This window comes from Triplophysa dalaica, chromosome 21, assembly GCF_015846415.1.
Source record: "Triplophysa dalaica isolate WHDGS20190420 chromosome 21, ASM1584641v1, whole genome shotgun sequence".
Lineage (NCBI taxonomy): Eukaryota > Metazoa > Chordata > Actinopteri > Cypriniformes > Nemacheilidae > Triplophysa > Triplophysa dalaica.
Window position 1 is genome coordinate 17,208,292 of NC_079562.1, and position 27,231 is coordinate 17,235,522.

Here is a 27,231-nt window from a genome sequence, read left to right on the forward strand (position 1 = left end):
TAAATATTAATCACATCGGCAGTTTTGTCTCGTTCAGTCGGTCTCGATCACTTTTGAGGAACAACTTTGAAGCTAATCCTGCTTGTACTGTCCTAGGTTGAAAAAGCACTCCTGTTTGAAGTGATTCGCGCAAACAAGCAGGTTTTTACTCTGAGGGATTTCCTCTAAAAATAAAATAATTCCACTGCTGGTCTCCTCCTTGGTTTGGACTCTGTGCAGCGACTACATTGCATGTTTTTCACAAACTTTAGCCATGGCGTCACATACACCACTGTCGCTTGTGAAAACAACAATGGCGGAGCACGGTGGGTCGAACTGTGTAGATTAAGGGGCGGTAATATTATAATAAAATCTGCTTTGGACATCACAACAGGAGTGAAATCTGAACGGCTCGATTTCTCATGCTTGGAAGGAAATGCACACCAAAACAAACTTACTGGGTTGTTATTTTTCACGTTTTCTGGGTTGCTAGATGCACTCGGGGCCCAATTATAGCACTTAAGATTAGTTTTTGTAATACTTGCTAAATGATTTATTCATCTGCAGTAATTAAAACCTCTTATTTTACATATTTTCTTTATTATTCAAATCATTATCGTTTGGGGCCTTTTTTCCAGCAAATGTCCAGGGAACTTTCCATGGCTGTTTCCATGCCAAATGAAAAAAAATCCCATCATTGACATCATTTATGCTCGCTTGCGGTGCCGAAAGAGAGTTTATTCAAATCATTTAAGATAATGGTGTATAAATTAAAGAAAACATTAATCCACATAAACTCTCTAGATGGCTGATGTGTCCAGTTTTTATTAAACAAAATTGCATATTAGAAATGACAAGCACAGTTTTTTAAATTGGGCCTTTAGCTTTTCACAGAAGAAAATCATTGAATATGAATATTTTTTTGGGGGGGTGGATTGACCCCCCTGTCCTCACTTTTTGTTAATTCACGGGTCACTAAAGCTTTAATGTTTCCACATGGTAAGACTAATGGAAAGATGTTGGCTTTCGGATCGCACTCTTGTTGGTCAAGTTATTATCTGATCACACCTCAGACGGGCTCATTATTAAAGTCTGTCTTATGCCAACTTCTGCATTTCTCCAAATGTTATTTTTCCGAGTGCAAAGAACGGAGGTGCTAAAACAAGAGCGAGGGCGATATCCTTACGTAAGCCACACGCCATCTGACAGTTGGGCTCTTGTATGTGTGCATGTGTGTGTTTACTGAAGGTCCAAGGAAGGTTTTTGTACACCTGGCTAAATAATCATTACTCTTCTAACGTCTTGTGTTGGCAGATGCCCATCTGGTCACTGAAATGAAATTATCTGTCTGCTGTGTTGACTCTCTGGTCATCATTTATTCATTTTCTCATCCTGTATCGATCGACTCCCCCGGTCAGCTAATTACAACATAGTTTTATTTTCACAGAACCCCTCTGTGTGCCGGGCCAATTAGATGAGCCGGATATTCCTGAAGTTATTACTATTCACTCACAAACACACACACACCATACGTCCTCTTTCGCTCAGATAGTGGGATGAAATGACATGTTTTCGGATTCAGTGCTCATCTTTACAGAATTTAAGTGTGTATCGTATTCCTCACAGAACAAACACCTTCAGTTGATTGAATCATGGTTGAGTTGACTACCCTTTTGGCTTTTGCTATACGCCTCTGTACTCTAGTTGCAATTTATTATTAGTTTCTTGATTATTTATCTTTTTGTAATAAAAGTAATAACATAATGAACATTGGCTTAAAAATGTAGCTTTTTTTCTTCAGCAAATGAAGGGATTGCCTTACCTCCAACCACCCTGTTGATTTTCAACTTATCATCAAACTATTTTATATTTTTTCTTTCTTTATGAAACCTCATTGTATTCAGTTGTGATTATTTCTTTATTTTATATGTTACGGTCTAGTAATAATCATTCAGGGAACCACACTAGTTTTATAGCATTGACGTTGTCTTACTTCGTAAGTAAGTTTACGTTACTTTACATTTTTAAATATTGCTTTCACCCAATTTTACTTCAGAAATGTATATGACGAAATTGATTTTAATATTACGTTTTAAAAGGAAAAATTGTTTTTTGAATGGTTTGTGACTTAGCCTCTTGTGTGAAGTCCCACAGAGCTTCGTTTTAGGACCGCTGCTCTTTCTGTGTATGTGACCTTTAGGTAATGTAATCAGGAAGCATAGGGTAGATTCTTATTGCTACACAGATGATACATAACTGTTTATGTTCACTGCTTCCAAAGAGCACAACTCTGTAAACAGCTTCATCACTGGCTTGTTAGATGTAATAAAATTCAAGATATGGAAGATTTAAAAACATTTAAACAAGTTAAATGTTTTAAACAAGTTTTAATATAAATAATAACAGCCGGAGGCCCCTCACGGACGACCGCCGGCGAACAAAATATAAATACAAATACAAATACAAACTTAACATATGTTCGGGCCCGGTCCTCTCTCTTCGACGGTCCGGTCGCTCGTTCCTTTTATATGCTCCCAATCTCCTACGTGATTCGAGCCCGGTGTGTGCACAGCTGGCGCTAATACACAATTACTCACTGGACTCGAACCACGGTCTCGCCCTGCCTACTCTACTACGTTAGACATTACGGAATATACATCCAAAATGTTAAAACCACTGTTAATTTTACTGATATCTCTTCACATTTAGGATAAAAGAGATCCTTTAAGGATATCTTTTCATCTGAGATTTAGTGTTTCCCATTCATTACTTTTGCCCACCACAATCTAATTTGTCCAGTCATGGTTTCAAAATGATCCGGAAATGTTTTAAACTTCTCGTAATTTAATAGTCTAATCTGGTTTAATGGCATTGTTTAGGCAATGTCTCTTTCATTCACAGTCAGCTGTATTAAAACACAGAATGTTAAGAGAGCAGATGCAAATGGATCTGAAGTGTCAACACGCAATGATGTCACACATGTTAATTAGCGTGTGATGTCATCCAGCGCCACAGTCCCTCAAAATCCTGTTTCTGTGAACTAAAATATGTCTATAATTATATTGCTGTAAATGTATTTACCCAGTCTGACTTGTACTGCATTTAAGATTCAACATCAGTTTGTGTATTTCTTTAGAATCACACCCATGAGTTAAGCCTGTGAATATGTGACATTTCAGAATGCTGAAGGTTATAACATGAGCATACCGATGCCTGGCCATCCGGTGAACTTTTCCGAGACTACGATGGCTCAAGCTCAGCAGGATGTAGAACAGCTGGAGAAGCTTATCTCTGAACACGACGTGGTCTTCCTGTTGATGGACACTCGCGAGAGCCGCTGGCTTCCTACAGTCATCGCTGCCAGCAAAAGAAAGGTAGTCTCCACCCTCCAATCTTTCATCTTTTATTTAGTCATTTCCCACTATGGCTTTAATCCTTTTGCTGGTTATCACCACTGTAGTTGCTAAGAGCCACATAGGGCTTCTCTTTTATATTTGCTTTACAAACCTTTTACCAGACACACAGGAGACCAAAGTGACATCAGTCTATACTTTTGAGCTGCTAAATGTATCGGTAACACTTCAACTCTTACAGTAGTATACAATGGCATACAAACAGACACATGTAGATCAATTTGTAATTACATTTTTTTTTCAAGCCTTAAACTCACTACATTTTGTAAGATTGATGCCCAAAACGTGTCTTGTTTAAGTATTGCATCTAACATTTTAAATAGTGTTTTATGCCTTAAGTATGCTTAAATCATATCCACATTAAGGTCAGTGTTCAAGTTTTTGGAGTGTTGGGAGTTCAACGTCTCTATATTTTCAGTTGATAGTTAATGCCGCTCTGGGGTTTGACACATTTGTGGTGATGAGACACGGTCTGAAGAAACCCAAAGAGTGCCGATCTGAAGATTCCAGCCCCATGTCTTCCTCCAACTCCTCCTCTTGCTCTACACCAGCGGTCACTACAACACCAGGTAAAACTCCAGTTTATCCAAAGTTATTTTACTTCCTCTCATCCTGATAGCTCAGAATGAAGACAGTTAATTCAAGATGAATTTAATGATTTCCCATGGTACGGACAACGATTCACATTGACTTTAAAGCAGTGCGCTGTGACAGACAGAGCTCTTTATGTATGTTAACGTAAGCATGACTTTTTGCTGTTCTCAGGAGCATCTTTGTTCTCCAATATACCTGGACACAGTCTCGGCTGCTACTTTTGTAATGATGTGGTCGCTCCTGGAGATGTGAGTACACCAACAAAGCTTTCAAACGCTGTATGGAAGTGTTGGAATACCTTAAGATGCATGCAATATTTCAAAGGATGACCTCATAAGATTGATGCTTTGCTTATACCTATGCCTAAGAGTCAAGCCTGTGGTCACTCTTAAGGGATAGTACACCCCCCAAAAAAAATTCTGTAATGAATTACTCGCCCTCGAGTTGTTCCAAACCTGTATAAATTTCTTTGTTTTGTCGAAAGATATCTAGACGAATGCTTGTAACCAAACCGATCTCGAACCCCATTGGATTGGATTGGATTCAATTTATTGTCATTACACATATACAAGTACAGTGTAACAAAATGGATTTAAGAAAAAAAATACAGCATAACATGAGGAAAGTGGTGAGAAAAACAGATACACATAATACACCATAGACCAGACAGGGTAAAATAATCCAGCTCCGGCAAGCAGCCATCCGGTTCAGTGCCATTACGGCACCGTTCACAGACCCGCTTCTCAGGCTGGCGGTTCAAAGCTACGGATATTGACTCCCATAGTAGGAAAAATGTAATTGGCAGTCAGAAGTGCCCCAGAACTGTTTGCTGTCCTACATTCTTCCAAATATCTTCTTTTGTGTTCAACAGTACAAAACAAATTATAAAGTAGTTTTTCGTACTATGGGAGTCAATGGGGTCGAAGAACTGTTTGGTTATCAACATTATCATTAAGATATTATGCATATTTTTCTTGGTGTCTTTCAGAGCAAAGTTATTTATGTTTAATTAAGTAATGTAAAATCTTGGGATTTTTAGGTAAACGTCTTATCAAAACCTCAGATGTCCAAATTCAATGTAATTCAGGAAATGGAAAAGAAACACTGTACTTTTGATTAAATGATGATTAAATACTGTGTTAAATAAGTCGACAAGCTCTTTTTAAAACTTTTAAGTGTTAAGATATTTGCATAGCCCAGTGACAAACATAAAAGGTGACTACTAAAAATGATTTATGGCAAAAATAAATATCAAGAAATTCAGAGTGATACAAGGTTTCAGAAGGAACGCAGCGATATTAATAGATTTTTATTTTTTATGTAGTTTCTTGAAAGCATTCGGGTTAACTCTATATTTCTGTTAGTCTACCAGAGACAGAACTCTAGACCAGCAGTGCACGGTGAGTCGTCCTGGTCTGGCCATGATCGCTGGAGCCCTGGCTGTTGAACTGATGGTGTCTATACTCCAGCATCCAGAGGGGTATGTGCTTCATCATTTAGATAAACATCCTATAAACCCGAACATCTAAATCCTTGTTCATTAAGGATCTTTGCTATACAGGATTTTTGCATCCGTAATTATAGTATGTTAAAAAATAGTTGTGTGTTCACTCGTGTTTTCAAAACGGTTAAATATATTATTAAAAATATATTATTATTAAATTATTCCTATGCAAATAGATTGTTATCTATCAGCAATTACTGTCTTGCTATAATCTTAAGGGCTGTCATGAATGCTTACAAAAATTGCACCCATCACAAATAATGTTACTGTAAAATTGCTTAGTTTGGGGTAAACCAACGTTTATTTTCCATATATGTCATGCATACTTAAGTTTTACTCTCCAATCATACGTATTTATTTAATCTGTAAAAAAAATAGCTCATAGCCGCTTGTTTTGGTTTGCTCTGAGCTCTCTGTTTAAGTCTCTGGATCAGGAAATTGGGCTATAACGTCACGACTAAAGTGCATATTCCTGTGTTGTGTTGTATAATGTATTTCTAGGCTGTATGAGAGACTATAGAAGGCTTTCATCCGTGTTTATCTTTCAAAGACCATTTTAGAAAGTGAAGGACACTGAATGTCTAAGATAGCGCTGGCATCCACCCAATAGTCTCTCTTCAGATGCATTAAGCTGTTATGGAGCACTGATGTCTCCTCTGGAAGCTCGGATAAAAGCCTTCAGATAGGCCACAAAAGACTGACGCTCTTTTGAGAAGAGACCCACAAATGCAGCGGGTGAAATTCAGAATGCACATTCATGTCAAAGTCAACCATCCTGAATTTGATGAATGGGTCACCAATTATTATGTTGTTGGATTTATTTGAGATCTTAAAGGGATACTTCACACAAAGATGAAAATTTTGTCATCATTTACTCTCATTGGAGTTGTTCCAAATCTGTATAAATTTATTTGTTCTGATCAACACAGAGAAATATATTTGAAAGAATGCTTTTAACTAGACACATTTTGCCCCCCATTGACTCCCATAGTAGGAAAAATACAATGGTGGTCAAAAGTGTTTGTTGTCCTACATTCTTCATCATCTTTTTTTTGTTCTGTTGAACACAAAAGACATTTTGAAGTGTAGTGGTGGGCATAGATTAATCTAGATTAAAATGGCTCATTTGAATTCTGCCGAAGGCATTCAGAATATGTGTGCTCCCCAAATAATGACTAAAAGTAAGTCTTTGAGAACGGGTTTCTCAAGCCAGGTGGCGCATTAGACCAGGGGCTCATCTCCTGTTTCCAAAATGCATCACAAACTGCTTGAGAAAGCTGTTCTACTATGATAATTGGTGATGAAAATTAAATTATGTTCAATAAGATGAACTTGTGTTTACTTCCGCATTAGCTAAGGTATGATTTGCGTTTAGGTGGTACTTGAGACTGGAAGAGCTCCTCGTTCTCGCCCCGTACAGTGCAGTTAAGCTGGTATACATCCGCGCTAAAATATCAAGGTGAAAGTCATCATAGCTTGCGTAGTATAGACCCAGCTCCCAACCCAACTTTGAGAATAGATTAACGGCGACATTTTTTTTATCGCGCGATAAGAGTCTCACTGCCCACCACTAATTTTTTCCTATTATGGGAGTAGGTTTCCGTCCGTCACTGATTTTAAGGACATTGAATATGAAAAAAACGTTTACGAAAATATCAGACTGTATGTGCAAAGACCTTTAGTTAGTACTTTATGGTGCTGATCACAAAAAATTCTTAAGATGTGAAAATGTGGTTCATGCCCATGTGAAATGATACGCTTTACCTTTAAGGTCTGAAACGTAATTGGACGATGTAATAATGGAGTTCTTCATGTAGAAACACTTACAGACACACAGGATGCATTAGTAAGAAAACAGACATAACTTGCAAATGCTAAAGTGCTTAATGAATTCCTCTCAAACTATAAATGACACTTTGACATTTGAATCACATACTTACGGCCTCAGGATTTGTGACTAAAACTGACAAAATCCAAAAGCTGCTCCGAGCATTTCTCAACAGCACACACACACAGCTGAATTGACTAAAACTCATACTTCTTTTAAAGGAATGTGTGGAATGTTTTTATAAAATCCTCATCAATCATATGAGCAGTTGTGCAGCAGTTATTTTCTGTTATTTTTTCACCTTTATGTTGTCCTAACTCACATTACTTACTTTCTTGTGAAACACAAAATTGTATTTTTGAGGGATATCAGTTTTGAAAGGTATGAATAGAAATTAATCTATGGACCTCAAAAGCGTATGAAATTGATAATAGTAATTTTACTTTGTGTTTTATCTCTGTCAGAGGTTATGCTATGGCCAGTAGCAGCGACGACCGCATGAACGAACCGCCAACTTCACTGGGTCTCGTGCCACATCAGGTCAGTAAACTACATATAGTATATGGATATGTTCATTCGAATTGTGGTGCTTGTATATTAAACTTCTGTCCTTAATATTGAATTTAAATATAAATTGTGCAATGGGCTTGTTGCAATAGTCTGTGTCACCGGTTATACATGGTGTCCACTCGCATACTGATTACATCACTTGGCACAGGCATTTCTGGCAAAGACCATGAGGTATTTATATATATATATTTAAGCACTATTATGAAAAGCCGTTGAAGTTTCATTTTTTCTTTTTGTTCTAATTTTTAAAAGCCGGTGCTATTTAAACATAAGCAAGGCAAGTTTATTTATAAACCACATTTCATACACAAGGGCAATTCAACATACTGAAATGATTGACAGAGAGAAATAAGACGTATCTTTAAAATCCAAATGATTTAAGATCACAAATACTTTAGATTTTAAGAAACAATAAAACTGCAATAAAATTGATTACAAATGTGAGTGTACTGTATATATGAAAAGAGCAAAACAAAAATAAATAAGAAATATAAGTGCAGTTGATGTAAACCAGCACAGTGGTCAGGTTGTGAACATAACATTTTTAGTTTCGTATTCCATTCTTATTCAGTTCTTATTTACATTAAAAAAAAAAAATTGTATTTCCTTCTTATTCGTTTATTATTATTTATATGTTGCACAATGTGTTGTGATCACTCGTTTTGTTAATATAGGCAACTTGTCTTACCTAAATTTTTTTTTTTTTGGCTTGATGTGTGCGGTAACTGTTCGTTTTATAAGGTCTGTGTTTATTATAAGCAAATGTCATTGTACTTTTTTATAGTTTTGTGTGTTTTTATTAAGAAAGATATTGAACCCACCAATATTTCAAGCAATTGCTGTTCCCGAATAGGGAGGCTCAGAGATGACTTTTATTTGTATGCAAACCCCGCTTCCTTCGCTCCAAAGTCAATTGGGTGTTTTGAACGGATTTTAAGAAAATCGTCCGAAATAAGGTCTGTGGTAAACAAAACCTTGAAATGTTAACATATTTTATTCTATGACATAAAACACTACAATTATAACCCACTTATTGTGTCTTAAAAATGGCGGTTGCTAACAAGATGCTAAAAGTGACCACTTCCTTGGGCCGGGACATTAGACGTAATTGTGCAAATAAAGCTCACAAATAATGCAACATGGGCACAGATCTCTTAAAACGTAGATCTAGATTCATTCACAGAGTAATTACTTACCAGGGAACACATTCTAATAAAGTTTGAAAGATTTGTCAGAAGCTTGTTGGTGGTGACTTTGATATCGAGCGACCTTAAAGATTCTGTATCACAACCAGTTTCTGCCAATCTCATATTAATCTTGAGTGCCTATACAGTAGTTTTGCATACGTCGTATCTTCAAAGAGTATTAAGTTTGATCAAATTTACAAAAGAGAGAAACAGCTGTAAGATAATTTCCGGAAAAACACGAGCTGCTAGAGGTGGGACTATTGGGGAGAGTGGGACGAAACTACAGCACGAGCAAGCAACACCTCATCACAGCAATCACTTCGTGTTTTGTACATTATGCACCTACACGCCAATTGCCAGCAAAACACAGACGTATGACTTAGTCTGACTTCATGTCCGGCATCTTTTAGCACTGGGAACGTGCCATCTATCAGTTTCAAACCATCTCCAAATCCAGCGTTATATCCACCGTTTATACAACATCCATCACTGAAATGCTGTGAACAAACATACACACCTCAACTTCACTATCGGAAGAGTAACCAGCTGCAGCGCGGACCTTAATGGTGGATATTTAAAACATTAATTCATTCAGAATCCTGCTCGTGTTAAAGTCCCAGTGAAATAAAAATGTACAATGTCCCTTTTTTCATGAAATATTGCATTATATATTGTAAATAGTTTATCAATGTCATTCTCTTTTAAAAATGTGTAGGTCCTCATTATCTTCAGTTAAATTCTGAACATGCGCTTCCGCCCTCTAGTGGATATCCATATTAAATAATGTTATGTTAGACGGCTTGGGCGGAGCATCCATTTACTCCTCCCCCGTTGCTTGTCACACATATAAAGTGTGATTTTAATCTATTGGCAGCAATACTTTAATTTAATTAATAGAATTTGGGTCCAGTTTTATATATTTTTCTTATTCATATATTTTCATGAGTAAATTATTTTTATGTCATATCTTCAGTTTTATTTAAATGTATTTGTTTACTTTATGGCTTTTTTACAAAAACTTATCTAAGAGATGTACCATAATAACAGAACCTATATCAATTGTTGACTGATTTTTTGATAAACCGGATCATCCACATCCCCAGTCTATATTTTTTCCATGTGGTCTTGTTCAGTTTGTTTATGCTTCAGTAAAAGCAGGCCTAAATTCCTTCTTGTCCTGAAATGTCAGTCAAGATTTTCCCCTCAAATCTCTCATGAATTCACTCATGACTTCACTCTAACATCAGCTGCTCTAAACACCGCTCATGATGGTGTGTCATTACAGCACTTTAGAGCAGTGGAAATCGCAGTCTTTCGTCTTAACATTGAGACGCTTTTCAATGGCTTGTCACAATCTTAAGCTCTCAAACTGTGGAGCGGTGGTTACATAGAAGTAGTTGGCTCTTGGTTTGACAAAGAGGTGAAAACGGCTTTTTCAGTAGTGATTTATGTCAGATATTTTCAGGCATGTACGTTACCTTTTTTTGCACATAGCACCGGTGCCACAGGGGTTTAAAGTTCTGTAGCACAGGCCAAACAGTTTTAGCACGATTATATGTCTGTTATCATCATTTAAAAAACACAAGTGCAGGTCATCACATAAATAGACACACGCAGTAACTGAAAAAGGACATTAACTTTATACAAATGGATAAATAAGCAGCATACATCCCAAATCATTTTTTGTTGGTAAAATGTTCAAATTTCTATATTTTTTTATGCTTAACTGTAAAGTAGTAAATACATTTGTGACCCTGGACCACAAAACCAGTCTTAAGTAGAATGGGAACATTTTTAGTAAAAGACAAAAATACATGGTATGGGTCAAAATTATAGATTTTTATTGTATGCCAAAAATCTGTAGAATATTAAATTAAGATATACCATGAAGATGAGTAGATGGATTTGTGAGTGGATGTCTTGCCACAGTGCCCCTGATTAACAACGTAAAAGGCGATTTTCTCAATATTTAGATTTTATTGCACTCTCAGATTCCAGAGTTTTAAATGGTTGAATCTCAGTCAGATTTTGTCATATGTAAAAAATCTTAATTTTGAAAAAATTGACCCATAAGACTGGTTTTGTTGTTCAAGGTCACATTTATCCATAAAAATACTGTAGGTATACGATAGTAACTATTTACTACATTAAACTGCAGTAAGATTCTTGTGTACTATAATATTTACTATAGTAAGGGACAATCATACGAATGTTTACTACAGTGTTTACTACAGTTTATGAAATGCAAGTTAATATTTTTTCATCTGGTTGAAATAAAGAAGACTTTTATTTTGGAGGGTGTTCATGAAGACACTTGAGCTTGAAACAGCTCTGTGGATGAAGTTCAAGTGTTCATGTCCTTGTATAGTAAGATACAGACAAATCCACTCATTCACTCTTAGACATGCAGAACATACAGGGGACACATTTAAATCGTAGAATTCCTCGGTCGTGATTCCTTCCATGTTTTCCCACGTGCAGATCATACAGCTCTAGATCAGTGGACTCGCTGCAGCCGGAAACAAGTTTTAATTGCCACAAAATTACGAAAATAAAGAGCGGTGCGCCATTAGATAACCTCACACATGAACAAGCACAACGGCAAACGCACTTCACACAAACAAGCAGCTCTGTCTAATGCCCCTTCCGCGTGCTACACTATTACATTTAGCATTTAGACATTTTTTTTTTGTAGCATGTACAGTCCTGGGCATTCTTTTATCCTATACATAATTGGGATGAGCCATGTAGCTGTTTGTGCAGAAACACAATTTTGGATTATTAAAAAGTTTTTTTGTGCTGCATTTATGTACAGTAATTGGAATATGTTTTAGGAGACTCTTTAATGAAATGATGAACTTGAGAACGAGCGACAGTGTTTGTGGGAGGAGAAATACGTTTTCGCGTCAGTCTCAGCAAAACGTAGGCGGGGACTATGTCTAGTGACGTAGATACGCAGGTGAACTATTCCACGTCTCGTTTGTGTGATTCAGAGTCGACTCCCATTTTAACAAGCAAATAACTTTATTTATTCACCTTCGGACTTACAACTTGGCAGACAACTTACTTTCAAACACGGCAACATATCAGACTGGATGCAATGTCATTTTCATGATCTCATGCTACCTACTCTTTAAAAGCTGAGACTCTGTTCTTTCATTTAACATATTGTTTGTCCATATATTCTTTACAGAAAACTGGTCTCATTACTGGCATGCACTGCAAAAAAAGATATTTTCATCGTAAGCATTTATGTTTTGTTTTCTAGTAAAAAATATGTGAATGTAATCGTAATTTAAGACATTTTGTATAACAAGAAAAGAAACCTAAGATGTTTAGTTTTGTTTTACGAATGAAATACAAGAACTAGTTACGTTTACATTTAAAACAAAATTGTAAATTAAATCTACAGTAAGTTACTGGCAAACCTGCTTCAAAACTACTTAATTATGTGTTTTTGTGTAAACACAGCTCATACCTTAGAAACGGTATCACAGTACATTTTTGTGGTTTTGAAACCTTGACTCTTTCAGAGCTCAATATACCTTGAAACCGGTATTCGCCCCATGCCTTACGTTACCATTCGACAAAAATTGTTCAAGTTCCAAGTGTTTCTTGAAATTTTCCAAGTAAGATTCCCAACAGTTTTCTACTACATAATAATGTGATATTTTAATATATATTTGTAATAAACTGGAAAAACCCAAAAGTTTCCTAAAACCTAAAATTAAGAGACCATTTGTAGATGTATTGTGCTTATTCCAGTCCAATGTCTGTTGAATTAGGATAAAGTCATCCAACATCAATGTGAAGACACATGACAACTGATAAAAATTAAGGTTATCACAAAAAAATATGAGCTTTTCCTAAATGGCTTAGTAGCTTTCAACGCTAGAAACACAAAGGTCATGGGTTCATTCCCAGGGATTGCATGTACTCCGATACAAATGTATAGTATCATGCCATGTAAGCCGCTTTGGATAAAGGCATCTGCCAAATGCATAAATGTAAATACACCTAGAAATATTACTGTTGTATTGCTTAAAGTGAATACAAACTTATTTTCTTTGCCGTATTTGACCTCTTGAAAAAATGCAGAGCATCTTTTCTGTTATTTTCACCTGTCTCTCCAATTTTCATTTTCTGAAAATAATTAGTTTTTTCTTTTGGGAGAATATATATAGTATATACGACATACAATATATGTTTCTGCTTATGCTGCAGTTTGTTGCAGTTTTACCTCTCAGAGTATTGCTGTAATTCGTAAAGTGGCACATGCAGCGGGACCCCCTGCCTGTGTGCATGCTGAAGCTTAGTATTGCGGTTTAGCAAGAGCCCCCCGCACGCATTAAACCTCAGACGCACACACAGGGGGCTAATGACGCAGCCACAGACGTCAAAGAGCATCTATCTGGGTTATTAACCACACCAGCACGCAGCATACATATGCCCCTTCACAAACTATATTCTTCTCCTTATGAACCCATCATCGTGTGTATGCAAGTCTTTACGCTTCATGCTATTAATCAGAAAAGCAGTCTTCTCAGGACTGCAACACCAAGCAACACAATACCAGATGCTGGCATACAGGACACGTGCCATAGCAAGCATCATTATAAGCCTCTGACCCCATTCATTCATTTGACAGGTTTTAATGTTCCTGACTGTGTGAAAGGCTTTTGCATTAATGTTTCATTGACTTCATATGAAGACACAGCACTGACACCGACGATTGTTTTTTTTCTGGACCCAGAATTCAAAGGGAAGATCTCTAATTATTAAACACTGCCCCCTGCTGAAATAAACAGGAACAACCGGGAATTGGCTAGGTTAAAAAATTACATACATTCCTCAAAGATCCATGCTAGCCTAGTCAGCAATGACAATGTTGAATAATATTTTACTTAGCTTCATTTTGCAGCAATATTTCAGCGTAACATGAAAGATAAATTTTGCTCAGCTTTGATTGTTTTTCACGTAAGTCTACTATAAATCTAGCACTTAGTACAAAAACACATTACATTTACATTGATGGATTTGTCAGCTGCTTTCATCCAAACCGACTTATCTTGTATTGTATTATACATTTGTTTCTGACTATGTGCTATCCCCTGGGTTCGATCCTATGACCTTGGCATTGCTAGTGCCATAGTCTAACCACTGAGCCCAGGAATGCTATATATTTATACCTGTGCCTCTGTGCTTTTTGTGATACTCACAACTTAGCTTTACCATAACAAATACCATGACAACTGTTGATCAAGAAAAGAGAAAATGTTTTTTGCAGGTTAAGAAATTAGGTTAATAAAACCTCAAATGATTCATTATTGCTCCTATACTGGTATGAAAGCTGAAATAAACTGACCCAGATTTATGAGCAATGACTTAAAGGTCCAGTGTATGAAATTTAGCAGCATCTAGTGGTGAGGTTGTGCATTGCAACCAATGGCTCACTCCACCCCTCCCTTTCGAAGCTTTATGGAGGCTGTCACAGGACTAAGATGTCATCACATTTCGCTTCTTTTCCGATGGAGAAAATGTATTTACGAATGGCGTTCTGTAGAGCAGTTTGTCTGTTTAGGGCTACTATAGAAACAACATGGAGAATAGACTACTTGCACGTATGCAGCGTCTAAAATCGCACATACTGAATTTGAATGAGTACCTACCTATAGTATGACTGGGTGTAGTATAAATACATTTGGGACATACTGCGTCCGACATGTTTTATGGTCGCGTGACCCATATGCTCTTTGACCTCTGATGTATTAACAACAACTGACACGTGAGCGTTGATAGAAACATAATTTAGTCTCAAGATATTCATTTATTGGCACTTCCGTTAAAAACAGATGTCTGCCTTTCGCTATATTTATTTGATTTACTTTTGAAAATTGTCCGTTGCTCAGCTCCGCTATGGCTTCATGGGACAGAGAAGTGTCCATCCTCACTCACAAATCTCGGCGGAAGTGGTAGACCATCCGGGTATTTCTCGCCAACTCTTTTTTACATACTTAGGTTCAGACATACTTCTCATGACTCATACTCATTTTCGCATAATATATAGTATGGAAGTAGTTGATTTCGGACGCAGCCATAGTCTTCTGCGTTCTCCTCGTTGCGGCTCAATCTCCCATGATCTCCGCATTTAGAAATGACTTTTTCTATTTTTAATGCGGTCACTTAATTAAAAACAATAAATCTTGCTTGTGATGTTAAAATTCTTTAATGTGGGTTTTTCAGCTCCTAATACATTTTATAAACGTAGACTCATCTCCTGAATAGTAAAGCTGTTGTATGCACCCTTCAGCAGTCCATTGCTTTCCTAAACGGTGTTAGTCTCATGAATATATTTCACTCATTCATATATTTCATACATTTTAACGGCAATAAAATGACACCATACAATGATTGTTAAATGTTCTGTGTGGATTTTCAATTAATTAGACGTTCATTCACATTTCAAAGTATTTAAAAATAGAAATGTGCAGATAGAGCAGATTTTAAGATACAATTACTGAGCAAAAATATATGGTATTTATCATTAAACATTATAACTACACTTTTTCCAGAGACCAATTGACAAGAAAATGCATTAACTTATTGAGAGCATTACATTTGTCACCAAAAAACAACACAACATAGTGATCCAAACATTTAATAAAAGTGTGTTGCTTGTGTTGGTCAGGTCCGTGCTCTCACACACATGAAACCCTGCAGTATTTGAAGTCTGTAGCTTTCTAAAGAGGTCATGTGACATGGCTAAAACGAATATTATGGTTTGTTTTAGATGTAATGCAATTTGTATACAAGATTAAGGTTCAAAAACGCTGTATTTTCCACATACTGTGTATGTTTGTATCTCCTCTTTACTCCGTCTCTCTGTAACATGCAGATTTTTATCAAAGCTCATCTCTCTGAAAAGCGAGGTGTGCTATGATTGGCCAGTTAACCAGTGCGTAGTGATTGGTGGAATACTGCAAGTGTGTGAAAGAAATGTAACGCCTCTGATCATATTTGGAACATCATGTTCCTCTTCAATTGTACTGACAGGTACACCACCTTACTAATAAAACGGTGCTGCTATGATTCTCTGTTAGTCTCCTTCAGTGATTTGCCTTTGGTGGTTAAATGTCTGTTGGAGCTGTGTGTGAGGAGAAAAGTGAAATGCCATCGTTCACCAGCACTGGCTTTCTCAGATCTTTTGAAGATTATGTACCTAGTGATGTTTAGAATATTTCTTCTTATGTCGCTGAATGTGCGTAAAAATCTTATTTTTAACCATTTTGGTTTCACAGGGAGCCATGCCCCATAAATATATGTAAATACATATAACCGGAACATAGTGAGCCCTTCGATTTCAAGTCGGAAGTACTTGTAAAGGCTACATTCAATATAAAGGGACCCGTGGTGTAAGTAGATAGAAATAGCTCATTCTAAGATAATAAAAACCTAACGCTTCTTTATGTAAGGTCTTTATACACCTTTGAACACATAGTTATGTATATTATATTGAATTAATATCACACAAATGTTTGATAAGCCGACTAAAAATTTATGTGTGGTAGAATACATTCCACCAGTAGATAGAAATATGATTAAAATTGGCAGTTACATATTTAATTGATCAGCTTTTGCGAGCCGTAATAGTTCCTCTGTCAAGATGTGTGGTTGTTAGTAATAGCTTTGTGCTGTTGTCATGACAATCAGTGTGCGGCTGGTTTTGATCGCTGTGCTCGAGAATTAACAAGCAGAAGATACATTAAGCTTAGTAAATTGTTTCCTTTGGCTGTGATACCTTTACCTTTAATACATTTCGAAAAGGCTATGAAAAAGTAATGATATAAAATGACATATAACACCTATGAATGTTTATGTGGCCTTTACATTTTTCCAGTGTCTGAAGGTGTAGTGTCTTGCTCTAGGTCGTGGTTCATCAAACCTCCTGAGATTCAAACCTACAACCCTTCAATTACAGATCTAGATCTATAACCACCACGCCACACCACATCACCAAACATACAAATATACATAGCTACATGGAAGAAGTAGCAGATTTTATAATAGTAAATTATTAAAATATACTTAAGAGAATTATGTTCCTGTTTTTAACAAAGATTTCAAACATTTTGGGAATAAAATCTAGTAATTTTGGTTAAGATTTTAATTATTTTGTTAGTTAAGATTTTAATTATGTAGTTTGAGTAATTTTAAATGAACAAATTATTAAGTAAATCCAACTCAATTTTATTATGTTAAACTCATTTAAATTAGTCAAATTGTTTACTTATTTATTTTGTGTTGATCATTTTTGTAGATATAACTACCTTGATCTGTAGTTCCCTGCTTGCTTTGTATCTGACTGCATTAGGAGATTCCTTTTCCAGATTAACTGTCATTTTAAGTGTAGTTCAGTAAAAAGAAAGACTTCGTGTTCATGTTTTGTGTTGATTTATCTTTGAGATTTAGGAGAGTTTTGTTATTATTTTTAAGTGGTGCTTGTGCCTTAGCTGAGGGAGGAACGATATTAGTCATGAAGTGTGTTTTAATACTTATCGAGCAGTAACTGTGCTAATGCCAGTACAGAGACCAACATTCTCTTCTCACTCGACAATCTATGTTGTAAAACAAAATTATATTTCAATATAAAAGTCAGTGAACCGGGAATTTTGAGTTAGACATATGTTTTTGTTCAAAATAATCTTTTTTTGTTTTCTTTAAGTCATATTTACTTTATGAGTAGAATTTACTTTATTCTGCTTAGTAGGTTGTACTTGAATAATAGCAGCACATTTTACTTAAAAAATATTCGTTCAAATTGTTACGAGGATTTTATTCAGTAAATTCTACAAGTAATATTCTTCAGTGTGTACACATATATGCTTTTTATCAACTGTTATCATTCTGACACTAAAGGATCACATCACTCATCTTACTTATGCTAGATTCAAAATTAATAAAATAAAATATGACGACTTCCTAATTATAAATCTCTCATATTTGGAGGATTCGACGCTGTGATGGTTGAACTTTACATCAAAGTGTCTTAAGCTCTGGCACGTGGATGTCCCGTAATGCATCAGTCGCCTGTAAATTCCTCATAATCTTCATGCAGAAGCCTCAGCCCCTCTTATCTTTCCCTTGGGCTCTTTCTTTAATTTCCTTTCAATTAAGATCAGCTGCCAAACATGAGCGCAGAAGCTTGTGGATCATGCTGGGCAAGAAATACAGGCCAGACAGGACTGTAATACCACCACAGTATAATTGAAGAGTGCGGCTGGTGCTTCATACACTTTTTTTATGTCAGAATGAACCTCATGATGACATCTGGCTGTATTTTGGTTTAAAAAATGCTTACTGTATGTTTTGGATAAGAGTGCACAATGGAGTCATGTTGGGGCACATTGTTCAGTTTATATAAAATCAACATAATGTAGAACTGCAAATACTGCCATGACGATTTAAACTGTGTTAGGATTTAATATTATGATTGTGTTGTTATTGTGTCGGAGAAATAAGCTTAATTCATAATTATAAAAATAAAAACTGTTAAAAATAGATCAATAGTATGTGTGTATTATTCACCAAAAACCAATCAATTAAAGTATATTTTTTAAAGTAGAGAAACAACAAAAATGTGATATTTATAAATATTGTCATTTCAAGTTCAAAGAGGGTGCGCAGTCTGTACTCTCACACCAGGTGGCAGTATAGATTAATGCAGATTTCTGATGATCTTCTAATGTAGCTTAATCATAGTAACAATAACACAATTCTGTTTTCTTTCCAGATTCGAGGATTCCTGTCGAGATTTGACAATGTCCTCCCTGCAAGTTTGGCCTTTGACAAATGCACCGCATGCTCATTAATAGTAAGTCACCTTTTTAGTTTTTGAATAGAATAGAATAGAACTGTTATTCTACTGATTAAAATTGTATTACCTTGGAAACCTAAATGATATATCTCATATTGTAATTAATATTCAGCAAGTAATCAAATTGATACAAGTAAAGGACACATGAAGAATAATTTGGTTTTAATATCATTCTTTTGCCCGGAAAACGTGTGTGAAGTTTGATGCCCGTGAGTGAGTGTTGTTGATGTCACAGACGTCTGTGAGTTATAATGGTTGAACTGAAGTGTTTTATCCCCTGAGACATGCTGCTGTTGATGAGTTTACATCTCATACATCACCACAGCTCAACCTCTTGTGCATGTGTGCATATAGCACTTTTTTTAACTCACTCTTTTAATGGTTCAGTAGCCACTCCATCCTGTTCCTCCCTCCCTGCCTCATACACACACACACACACACATGTAAGTGAATACAGCGAGTGTAAAAGCTCAAGAGTAAAAAGTTTGAAGTGTTCCCTTCCCCCTCTTCTGCAAGTGATTACTACTGTCTCTCTCTCTCTCTTTTTCTTCCTGCTGTAAACACATTAAAAGGTCATAAAATGTTTCAGATCTTTGAGCTTTGATGCGAGACATTTAGGAAACTGTGTGAGGTATTACATATGCCCGTTTTCCTGTGTAAAGGAATAGTTTACAGAAAAGTTTGTACTGATTGTTTTTAAGATTCTTGTGGCAGCAAGTTTCCGTACTCGCCAGTTTGTAGTGTTTATGATCAAAAACAAACACAAGCAAAAAATCATAAACTGAATCCATATCAAATCTGTGCATTGTTTATCAAGTCTTTGAAGTCTTTATACAGTGAACGGTCCAAAATGTAAGTGATTTTTTAACCCTTGCTACATTTCTCCAATTTCCTTCTCCATTCTGCTTGTTTGATCTCACGTAGTGTTGGTGTGGGACACACTCACCAGTGACCTGCAATGTCCTGCAAATGAGTTTTCTCATTGAATAGTGAATTGGGTTGAAATGGAAGACTATTGGATACTTCAGGCTACTTTTCAAAGCTTGACAGATAAAGATCTGTTACTTGGCTGGTTTTTGGGTAAACAGCCAAACCAGTTACTGAAAGACATAAATATATAAAGACCTACATTGAACATTTGTCATTTTAAGCATTAGTTTCAGTTTACTTTGATGTAATGTGTTTAAACCGCATTATAAAGCAGTTGCAGATGCATTTGTTATATGCGGTCATGGTGACTGGTAGATGACAATGTGACTGTTGTCTTTCTGCTGTAAGAAAGACACACAACGCCGCAGGTTCCAGGGAAGCCTATCAGAAGCCTATCAGAAGCCTATCAGCGCCAGCGAATATAAACTATTCCTGAGAAAGTTCAGAGGAAACTCCGTCCGGCAGCCTCGAATAACCTCATTCAAAACTTTGAGCCATTCTCTACAAACAAAGGTTTGCAAAAACATCACCAGAGGTGTTTGTTAAACACTGCCAATTTTTGTTTATTTGGTTGCTGTTTGTTTTAAATGGGAGTTTAGTTGACGGAAAACACGTGTTGGGAGTACGCCTGTGCGCAGAATGACGAAAAAATGGTCATGATCATGTGATCACACAGCAAAAGATGACTTTCTCACTTAGTATTTTTGTCTTGTTTTCCAGTCCAAATGTGTAAAAACTCTTGAATCAAGATGCATTTTCTTGATACGCAAAATGACCTAAGAAAATAAGTCTTGTTTTTAGGCAAAAATATGACATCTCAGTGAATTTGCTCTTAAAACAAGCAAAACAATCTGAAAATGGGGCAAGAAAAATAATCTTGAATTAAGGTTTAAATTTTTCTTAGTCACTGAATTCAAGATTATTTTCTTAACCCATTGGCTTTTGGATTTTTTGGCTAATTTTTAGCACAAATTTACTGAAATTTCATATTTCACTGACTTAAATTCTTAGGTCATTTTGCTCATCAAGAAAATACATCTTGATTCAAGAATTTTTTGATATTTGTACTGGAAAGCAAGACAAAATTAATAAATTAGAAAGTCATTTTTTGCCGTGCAGTGATAATGTTTAAGACACACCTTCAAGTTCCAAGAAACAGTTTATTGGCGTGTACCTAACGTGTTGGTTTATTGTAGAGGTCTTGAATCAGCACAGACGAATGGAAAGTCTGAATGTGTTTTAAGTTGTGATGTGGATCGAGTCGTAGTGACGCTAGTGTTGATGGATGTTAATCACGGATTGCCGTGTGGAACGCTGGGATCTCTGATCTGGCCTCCATCTACCAGTTGTGTATTAGTGATGTTGGCCTCCATCAGCTGTGTGCAACCAGGAAACCATGGAAACAAAACACTCGAGCCGTCGGCAGACAAACGCTTGTAAATGTTGCGACTTTGTTTCTTCTCTACACAGACGATAGGCCAAAATTATGTCTCTTTGAAATGAAAGACTAGAGCATGTGATGCACCTTACATCTCCATAACATGCTTTGAAACCCAAGTTCAGGGACAGAGACGCTTTGGGACCCAGCTCAAAAAGTCATTAACAAGTTAATAAAACTTTAAGAAACCTTTTTCTTTAAATTGTATAAAAGGGATAGTTCACCCCAAAAATGACAATTCTGTCATCATTTTCTCACCATTTTTCTCATCTTGTCACTTCAAACCTGTCGTACTTTCTTTCTTCCGGAGAACACAAAAGAAGATATTCTGAAGAATGTTGATAACCGAGCAGCAGTGGGAGCTATTTACTTCTATAGTATGAAAACAAAACCAATGCAAGTGAATGGCTGCCTCCGGTGTTCGGTCAACAACATTCTTCAAAATATCTTATTTTGTGTTCTGCGGATGAAAGAAACTCATACGGGTTTGACATGACAAGAGGGTGAGTAAATGATGACAGAATTTTCATTTTTTGGCGAACTATCACGTCAATAGCATTTCAAAATATAAAAAAGCATTTTAGTATGGCTAAAATGTAATCATAAAATTAAAAGGAAATTGTAAAGCCTTAAAAATTCAGATAAATATATATCATGCAATATAAATATGAAATATATCTATCATGCATTATAACATTACATAATGCTTAAAAATATGTTAATGGCGAAGCTATAGTTTGATCTCTCTGTTGTCGATTATATTATATGATCTATACTCATTTTTAATAATAAAGATGAAAAGATAAAAGAAAAGTCAAGAACTGTGTCTAAGAGAACTGGGCTGCTATAGACTCCAGCGACAGAGAAAAAGTAATATGAAGAAAGCAGCTTATAAAACAGAAGGGGCTTTGTACAGTCTGTGTTTGGCCCCTCATATATAAATCAAAGGACAACATATCCCTCTGCACTTCAGATATCACACAAAAAACAATTTCCTAAATGGACACTCGAGGTCTTTTACTAGAGCCCTATATTCAACCAGTGGAGGAATCATAGCTTTTCTGTGTAATGTTCCATATAGCTGGGTATTAAACTGAAAACCTTTTTTTAGCCAGCTGTGACCTCACATGAGGAACAGCAGACATGGCGGCTGCACTTGGCGTTAAACCCATCTGAGGTTTTTATCTGCGTGGAGCGAGAACTTCCAGCATCTCGAACAATTACAGGGGAAGCTGGGAGGAGTCGCTTTGAGAGCGGGGCTGTATGCAAACCAGATGTGCTGTTCACCCTCCAAAACTCACACACGTACGCACGCACACACACGCACACACACACGCACACACACTGCGTCAATGGTTTAATGGGCTTCATAAGTCTCAGAGTCGAGGAGGTCCACCCCATGGAAAAAAGAATCAAGTTTAGTTGCTCTTGACTTATGAAAGTGCACAGTCACAATCTGATTTACATACAATATGAGCTTAAGATCCCTGCGATGGGTTGGCACTCCATCCGGGGTGTATCCTGCCTTGATGCCCGATGAATCCTGAGATAGGCACAGGCTCCCCGTGACCCGAGGTAGTTCGGATAAGCGGTAGAAAATGGATGGATGGATGAGCTTAAGATAAAGATGCTTTACAGTTTGTTGGTATACAGTCTTTCCTCGTCTGTTGATAGTGATGTGACTTTACAATTAAAGGTGAAGTTCGCCCAAAAATTTACATTCTGTCATCATTTACTCACCCTCAAGTTGTTCCAAACATGTAAACATGTCTTTGTGTTGCTGAACACAAAAGTAGATATTTGGAAGAATGTCAGTAATCAAATCACATTAGGTAACAAGTAGACCTACTGAGCTGGTTGGGAAAATAAATACTACAGGAGTCAATGGGGGATGAGATCTGTTTGGTAACTGGTATTCTTACAAATATATTCCTCTGGGATCATCAGAGCAAAGACATGTATGCAGGTTTGGAACAATCTGAGGGTGAATAAATGATGACCGAATATTCATTTTCAGGAGAACTATCCCTATGACACCAGATGTAAGATTACAGTCATGGTGTGTGCTTTACAGTCCAGCTATTTTCTGAGCAGAGTCCCTATTTTCCCTGTGTTAGTATTTGTACTAAAAGAAAGATTTAGTCATTTACACATCATGTGCAATTTTCACCTGCTCATTGACCAATAGAAGGAAACATGATGTATTATACAGTGTCTAAAATGCTTTCTTTCAAAACTATTTTGAACATTACTTCAAGTACGAAAGATCATTTTTGAACACTGTTGTGCCATCAAAATATCAGTGTTTGTAAGTATTCTAACCAACCTAACACACAATTTTGTAGGTCTCAATTTAAACACGTTTTTTAGAGCGATACACCACTTATGAGCAAAGTGACAGGTCTCCGACAAACACTCCACCAGCATCTAATGCGTAGGTTGCCATGGTGATGAACAATGATAAAAAGAGCATGATCAAACTAAACTGAAACTTATCAGGGTAACCGCTTGAACTGCCATTATGACCTAGACCTCAAAAGATCCCAAGATTGCTGTTAGGTAAATGTGGGGGGTCAAAGGTTAATGAGCTCAGGGTCTTATTGTCATACCTATGGCAACTAGACATTTTTACATTGAGTGAATTTACACTTGCTCACTTCATGTGTTTTAAGCCTAGCTGTTTGATATACACATTTGAGTTACACCAGTACCAGTACACCCTACATTACATACACCGTCTAAAAAAAAGTTAACAACTGGATTTAACTAAGCAAATAGGTGAGAATCTCCCATTGGATTGGAGGTCAAGGTCCAGCAACGTTTTGTGCTCAAAGAATGAGGTCAGCTGACTACCTAAATATACTGAATGACAAGGTTATTCCATTGAGTTTTTTTCTTCCCTTATGCAAGAGCATATTCCAAGATGTTAATGCCAGGATTCATCAGGCTCAAATTGGGAAAGAGTGGTTCAGGATGCATGAGACATCATTTTCACACATGGATTGGTGCTCGACCTGATTTTGCCAAGTGGTTGTTGTCCTCAGGACAAGATATTTTGTTGACCTTAGGACAACATTTTTATAAATAAAACCTGAACCCACCCCAACCATCACCATAACTTATGCCTAAAATCTGAGGGAAATGATAAGTGAAAAACAATGGTCTAGAAGCACCTTATCCTGTTTGTAAGATTAAACTTAAAATAAACTGTAAACTTATTTCTGAAATCTGATTGGTTGATTTTGTCCCTGGGTCAACATGATGTTGTCCTAAGGATATCACCCACTTGGCAAAAACAGGCGAGCCTGGATTGGCCCTCACAGAGTCCAGACCTTGACCCCATTGAGAATCTTTGGGATGTGCTGGAGAAGACTTTGCGCAGCGGTCCGTCTCTCCCGTCATCAAAATAAGATCTTGTCGAAAAATGAAAGCAACACTGGATGGGAAAAATGTAGCATTCTGGACATATCAGAGGCTTATCAAAATGATGCCACAGCGAATGCGTACCTTAATCAAAGCTAAAGGCAGTCCAACCAAATATTAGATTGTGACATTTTTTTGGACATTCGGTGTACTATATGCATTATATGCCATATATACACCATCTCTATTTGCAATATATTTTATACAGTCCACACAACCCAAGTACGATATACCGTATACAGCCATGGAAAAAATTAAGAGATAAATAAATAAATAAATAAATATAAATATTTTATTTGAAAATTTGGAGAAATATTATTAGAAATTCACAGAATTAAAAAATATTTAATTTTGTTAAACACATACCTATAAACGGTAAATTCAGAAAAAACAGAAAATTAAAATGGTCTCTTGATTTTTTCCACGGCTGTATATACGCTATGTGCTTGTGTGCATATATACAATGTATGTTATTGCACATATATAACATAGCAGAGACTGTATATAGTGTACTGTATTTATATACCGAAAATGTGCTATGTGGAATATGTGATATATACACAGTATGTGCTATAGGTTATATGATCTATGGCTGCAATATATGCTATATTATGCACAATATATGCTATAAGCAATTCAAGTTATACAGTGTTTGCGATTCAATATATGCTATAAGCAATAGTAACTGTTAAAAGTTTCATAGTTTCTGTTTTTGTGTGTAAACATTTTACATATGAAGACTTTTTGGTAAATAAACTTTTAAATTTTTGGCCGAAGATGTATTTACTTATTCATTTGTGTTGCCTGGAATATAAACCCATGGTCTGTCAGTTGGGCTATAAGAAGAACCCTCAGTTTTCAAGTATTAAAAATAGCTGGTTATACGAGATGCGCTCGTGTCGATCATTAAAGTACAGACAGAACCGTCCGAGTTCATTGAGTTTGGACAGTAGAGTTCTGGTGTGCTCTATTTTTCACCGTACCCCCTCCGTCGCTCAAGTCATCCATGTGTGCTTCATTGAAAGCAGACGTCAGTGTCCCCTGCAGCTCAACACTGCCGCCCATTCATCAGCCCCCGGCAGAAACTCAATCTCTTCTGAGAATCAACTCTGTGAAAGGAGCCAGTGTGATTGTGGAGAGCTGTCTGTCGATGAGATGCTGCTCGAGAGCTCTCAGCCCAACGGACAGTGGTGCCAGATGTCTGCCTCTCCTGCCCGGCCTCCTTTTGTGCACGGGGACCAGTGCCATGTTATGGCAGTTTGAGATTGTGTTATCGCTGCGTTTGGATGTGTACTGGTCAAGAAGCCAACCTGTGTTTGAGATGAGGGCTTCTCCGATTTCAAATGTGCACGATTTTCAAGTTTCTGTGTGAACTTATATTAGCAATATGCATTTTGTTCAATGTCACGCATGCAAGTTGTTACAGTATACAGGACCTCATAACATAAGCCTAAACCAGGGGTTCTCAACCATTTTGACTCCAAGGCCCCCTCACTTTACAACAATATTTGATGGCCCCCCTCCCACTCACAAAACCAAAATTTCTACCTAATCAAATATTTGAGTGCTCGACATTAACTGGAAAAATTAATGTATAAGAAAAATGGCCAAATAATAATCAGTATCTTTATATAAATATATTGATCATCTTGAGGCCCCCTTGGAAGACAGCAGAACCTCTGGCCTAAACTACAATGAGACTTCTTAAAATGCCGACTAATACCAGAGTCTCCACAACCCAGACCGATAACAGACTCTCTAAATACTCCTGTAAGTCCCAGTTTTACCAGGTCTCGAAATTCTCAACACCAAGACCACAAGGTCAAGATTCCAGTGAGCTCCGGCTTACACATCCGAGTCGCTGTTGTTACAAATAGAAAAACTCCCATGAATCATGAGTGAATTTGCTTTTTTTGACAGGTTCTTGACCATTATGAGAGGGAGGGGTTCCAGTTCCTAGCAAATGTGTTCAACTCATCCCATTCCTTCCTGGAGGATCTGACTGGTTTGACGTTACTCCATCAGGAGACACAGGCAGCTGAGGTTAGACTGTTCATCTTACATTTACATTTAGTAGACGCTTTTATTCAAAGCAGCTTACATTGCATTATTCTACACATTTGTTTCTAAGTGTGTATCTTGTGTATCTGTTTCACATCAGTACACAAGCATGCATGAGGCCAAACCTATTCCCGTGGCCTATAGTGGTGTATAGAACATCTTAATGTTTTATTGTTATATTGATTGATTGCAAGGTTTTGTTCCTTTCAGTAGTTTTTGATGCACATGATATTCTGTAACAGCCACATCCGGACTACAGAGATCAACCTGGATCTCCTTGATATCGGTTAAATAAACGTTGGATATCCTGTGCTTCTAGTTCCTCACGTCTTTCACTTATCCTCTTCCCTTCACAGAAGTAACAAAATTACCCACAATGCAGCTTTTCTTATTGCCGTTCCTGGCTCTTATTAACTTCTCGTTGTAGAGA

At 36.7% G+C, this 27,231-nt stretch overlaps 1 protein-coding gene across 1 annotated transcript in view; it reads left to right on the top strand.

The window, feature by feature from the left end:
* The window catches only part of atg7 (ATG7 autophagy related 7 homolog (S. cerevisiae)), a 64,608-nt gene that overhangs the window by 16,937 nt on the left and 20,440 nt on the right, over positions 1 to 27,231 (top strand). The window contains exons 13-19 of the mRNA XM_056735374.1: positions 3,159 to 3,353; positions 3,811 to 3,961; positions 4,158 to 4,234; positions 5,351 to 5,466; positions 7,783 to 7,858; positions 18,866 to 18,946; positions 26,661 to 26,783. Coding sequence (XP_056591352.1) covers positions 3,159 to 3,353; positions 3,811 to 3,961; positions 4,158 to 4,234; positions 5,351 to 5,466; positions 7,783 to 7,858; positions 18,866 to 18,946; positions 26,661 to 26,783 — 819 coding nt within the window. The remainder of the gene's footprint in view (positions 1 to 3,158; positions 3,354 to 3,810; positions 3,962 to 4,157; positions 4,235 to 5,350; positions 5,467 to 7,782; positions 7,859 to 18,865; positions 18,947 to 26,660; positions 26,784 to 27,231) is intronic.